This window comes from Sceloporus undulatus, chromosome 5, assembly GCF_019175285.1.
Source record: "Sceloporus undulatus isolate JIND9_A2432 ecotype Alabama chromosome 5, SceUnd_v1.1, whole genome shotgun sequence".
Lineage (NCBI taxonomy): Eukaryota > Metazoa > Chordata > Lepidosauria > Squamata > Phrynosomatidae > Sceloporus > Sceloporus undulatus.
In genome coordinates this window covers 84,936,665-84,941,424 of record NC_056526.1, presented here as the reverse complement: position 1 = coordinate 84,941,424, position 4,760 = coordinate 84,936,665, and the positions used below count along the sequence as shown (strand labels likewise).

Genomic DNA, 4,760 nt, shown 5'->3' with positions numbered 1-4,760 from the left:
TCTACGAACGTCGCCACGGAGACGCTCTAGCCTTATGCGACTCCGTGGTTGGACCTCTGAGACGAACTCCTAGAACGTCGCCACGGAGACGCTCTAGCCTTATGCGACTCCGTGGTTGGACTCTGAGACGACTCCTAGAACGTCGCCACGGAGACGCTCTAGCCATCCGCCTCGGAGGGCAGCCCTTTCAGACCTCGGTGCTACGCTCGCCGCTGCCTTCTTGAATGGAAGGCCTCCCTCCCCCTCCTTTCTTCCTCGCTGCCTTCCCTCCGCCATGATGCTGAGGGACTCGCGTGGACCGGCTCGGGGCTACGGTGGGCCTAGTGGTCGGGGCAGCCTGGGCTACTTCTCTACCGCCTGAGCTCCAGGGGGAGGCCGAGGGAGGGCCCAAGGGAGGGACCCAGCCCCGGCCTCCGCGGAAAGCGCTTTGTTGCCACAAGTGGCAGCCATGGTCCCTTTGCAGGAGGCTCCCCAGAAAGGTAAACATGGAGACAGAGGCAGGTGGGGACAGCAGCCGCAACAACAACAACAACCCACAGGAACATTGTGGTTTTTTCCTCTCTTTAAAATGAATGGCTAGTTTTATATATATATATATATATATATAAGAGAGAGAGAGAGAGAGATTATATATATATATATATATATATATATACACACACACAGAGTATATCATAGAAATGTGTGTATGTGTGTGACACACACCACCAGGTATATATAGAAAATGTGTGTATGTGTGTGACACACACACAGAGTAATATGAAATGTGTGTATGTGTGTGACACCACACACACAGAGTACATTATAGAAATGTGTGTATGTGTGTGACACACACACACACGTATATATAGAAAATGTGTGTATGTGTGTGACACACACACAGAGTTATATAGAAATGTGTGTATTGTGTGACAACACACAGAGTATATATAGAAATGTGTGTATGTGGTGACACACACACAGAGTATATATCGAAATGTGTGTATGTGTGTGACACACACACGAGTCTATATAGCAATGTGTGTATGTGTGTGACCACACCCACAGAGTAGTATAATAGACATAGCTGTGTTGGGTGCGTGACACACACCCAGAGTATATAGAAAGTGTGTATGTGTGACACAAACCACAGAGTACGTATATATAGAACCCGATGTTGTATGTGTGTGACACACACACAGAGGAGTTATATTATGTGTGTATGTGTGTGACACACACACACAGAGTATATATAGAAATGTGTGTATGTGTGTGACACACAGAGAGTATATATAGAAATGTGTGTATGTGTGTGACACACACACACAGAGTATATATAGAAATGTGTGTGTATGTGACACACACAGAGAGTATATATAGAAATGTGTGTATGTGTGTGACACACACACAAAGTATATATAGAAATGTGTGTGTGTGACACACAGAGTATATATAGAAATGTATGTGTGTGCGTGACATACACACAGTATATATAGAAATGTGTGTGTGTGAGAAACAACTGCACAAAAACATTGTTTTTTCCCTCTTGGAAATGAATGGCTAAATATATATAGTTTTAAATGTATATAAATAAACAGTGTGTGTATAAAAAAACTCACAGAAACGCCGTTCTCTCTCTCTCAGACACACACACATTTTAAAATGCAAGGCTACTTTTTATATATTTATATATACACACACACATATATATACACACACACACAAAGAGTGTATGTATGTGTGTGTATATATATATGTGTGTGTGTGTGTGTGTGTATGAAACACACAAGAGGAGGGTTTCACAACAAACACTGCACAGGGCATCCTAGTCATGGACCAACCTTTATAAGCGTCCTTTTCTTTAGTCATCCAATTACTCAGAGGCTCTCCAAATGATGGTTGGAGGAGTGCAATACCTGTCATCCCTCACTGTTGACTGTATTGATGGAGATTGCAGTCCAGCAATATCTGGAGAGCCAGAGGACACATACACAGTCTGCTTTAGCTGCCAAGTGCTGCAATGACCCATTCCCTCCCCAGGAATTGTAAACAACTCCCACCCCTATTTTCCAAACCATTGCCTTATTTGAGGGTGAGTCAGATTTCTTTTTAGCTGCTCAACAACCTGCACTTTCTCTTAATGTAGTGTTTCAACTGTACATTTATTAACCTTTTGTTCATGATTCCAGTCATGTTTTCCTTCCATATCCTGCAAACCAGTGCTTAATGTGTGATGGCCAATGTGTGGAAACATCCGTTGTTTCCTGGTGTGCCAGAGACTGTATATTTGTGACCATTGTCTACAATTGTTTCTTTCCTTCCTGGAAAGTCTACAGACTGGCAGCTGATGGCTCACAGATTGGGACCAACTCAAGATGACCACTTTGAGTAACACTGCTATAGATTACTGTGGGTTCAAGGAGGCCATCACACATGTTTCTCCTTTTCTATCCCCTCTGAACTAAATCAGTGCTGTGGAAAAAATGGTTAACATAAGGTATATATACATGTGTATATTTCTGTAATTAGCAGGCACAGACCTTTCGAACTCAACTCATGATTTTGGGGCAGATGACATACGGAATCTAATTCATTTACTTGAGTCTACAGAGGATCCCGCCATTCAGGAGCAAGTCCTGATTACGCTGAGCAACAGCGCTGCGTTTTCTGTAAATCAAGTAAGTCATACTTTTTATGTTAGTATTAAGCAGCGCACAAAGAAAAGAAACGATTAAAAGTAAAACACTGTAATTTATTGTTTGAGATAGGAACATTTGATCAGATGGTAGATAGTACATCTTCTGGTCAACGGCATCCCCACTTGGGGTGTCTCCAGGTGCAATGGGTGGGACTTCTGGGGACGGGGCCAAAAAGCGTAGCCATACCTCTTAACCAAATATTATTCTGTGGGGGGAATAATCTCTACACAACTTCTGCAACATTAGTGATACAAGTGAAGAAAAACTTAGATCTGTGGCAGCTTGCCTCATCTTAGTATTATGGCCAGAATTCGACATTACACACTTAGCTACGTATGCATTACTAGTCCGACTCCTCCCATGTACTTTGCCAGGCAGCTGCTGGATCAGACAGGTCAGTTCAGCTGCCAATTGGGATACAGGAGGATGAAGTTTTCATCCCTGCCCCACCAGCCAGCAAGGCTGCAATGAGGACTTGTGGCAAAGGATTGCCCTAAATGCACTGGTTGGCAGAAGAGGCTAGAAATTTCGTTCTCTTGCTGTCCACTCACCAGCTGCACAGACCTCCTTGCCTGATCCAGCAACTGCCTAGTAAAGTAGTTTTGGGGAGGACACTCGGTTGTGACAATAGTGCCACAATTGTGACTGGGGCTGTTGCTACACTGCAGAATTAATACAGTTTGTTACCACTTTAACTATCATGTTTTGTTTTGGCACCAGAGCTCTGGCAGAGAAGGCTAAACATCTCACAAAACTACAAAGAATTCCATAGCTATGAGCCATGGCAGTTAAAGCAGTGTCAAACTGTATTAATTCTGCAGTTAGATGCAGCCTTTGTAACGTTCATGAATACAGATCTGTTATGCATCAATACCTCAAGATTATGCTTCCATAGTTGCAATACTGAATTCCGGCTATATCTTTAATAGGACATGTGCGGTGGAGTTGACATCCTGTCTTAGTGGGCCTGAATGAAAGAAATTGAGAAGTACTTATTAGTAATTAGTGAAGGGAAGGAAAATAATATCTCACTCACATCATTACCTAAAATCAAATAACTCTCATCCATGAGCAGAAAGCACCTCCATGTGAATGTGCAACATGTTGCCAATTTCCTTTTCCCCCCCAGCTGCATTTCTTTGAGCCAGAAGGTGCTGTGATCCTTAGGAATGGCTTGAAAAAGCAGGAGGAGGGAGAGGAATTTCTTTTGTGGAACTAGAAATTGGTGCATATCCCTTTAGAAGCAACGTTTGGCTCAAATATACTACAGTATCTTGTCTGTTACCATCTATATGCCTGGTGGCTTTCAAATGTTTACGTTTGTATTTTACCTTTCTGTAAAGTGCCGTATATACTTGAATATAAGTCAACCTCATGTATAAATCAAGGCCAGGTTTGGGGGACAAAATTATGGATTCATGACCCATGAATAGGTCAAGCATAAAACTTAGGGATAGGTCAAGCATTAAACTGCCGGGTTGGACGAGAGAGCCTGCCCTTCCTCCTTCTCTCCAGTCCGGCTGTCCCCCCATTGACCCATGTATAAATTGACCCAAATTCATGGGGTCAAATTTTGGGCATAAATGTCTAGATTTATAGTCAAGTATATATGGTAGATATTACAAACAGATTTTATTTTTTCATAGATTAGAAGGAAGCTAACTATGATTTGTTAATTATGTGCTTTGTTAGTTCAAGTAGCATTCACATTCTAGTTAAGTGGAACTTGGATTGTCTCTAGAAATTAAGATAATTACAAATGGTTTTTTCTCTCTATATATAATCTGTAGGATATCATTCGAAATTTAGGTGGCCTCTCGGTTGTTGGGAAAATGCTTTCAGTTCCTCTCGATAGCGTTAAAGAGAAAGCACTGAATGCTCTTAATAACTTGAGTATGAATATTAAAAATCAAGAAGTGATAAAGGTAAGATTGAAATAAGAAATGATGTAACCAATAAAATGTTTGCTTAATGGGTAATAAAGTATATATAGTACTTTTCATGCAAGTATATACAGCATAGTACTTTTAACTCAAATCAACTGAAGTTTTCCTATTTCATTTTGATGCTGATTTTGCTCTT

General features: G+C 41.5%; 1 protein-coding gene across 2 annotated transcripts in view; it reads left to right on the top strand.

The window, feature by feature from the left end:
* The first annotated feature begins 310 nt into the window (after window positions 1-310).
* ARMC10 (armadillo repeat containing 10) overlaps window positions 311-4,760 on the top strand; it is a 310,309-nt gene continuing 305,859 nt past the window's right edge. The window contains exons 1-3 of one of the 2 annotated variants that reach the window (XM_042468678.1): window positions 311-479; window positions 2,512-2,657; window positions 4,469-4,603. In XM_042468678.1, the coding sequence (XP_042324612.1) occupies window positions 449-479; window positions 2,512-2,657; window positions 4,469-4,603 (312 nt within the window). In that variant the 5' untranslated portion in view covers window positions 311-448. Of the gene's footprint in view, window positions 480-2,508; window positions 2,658-4,468; window positions 4,604-4,760 lie in introns of both variants that reach the window. The other variant, XM_042468677.1, reaches the window with a different exon arrangement.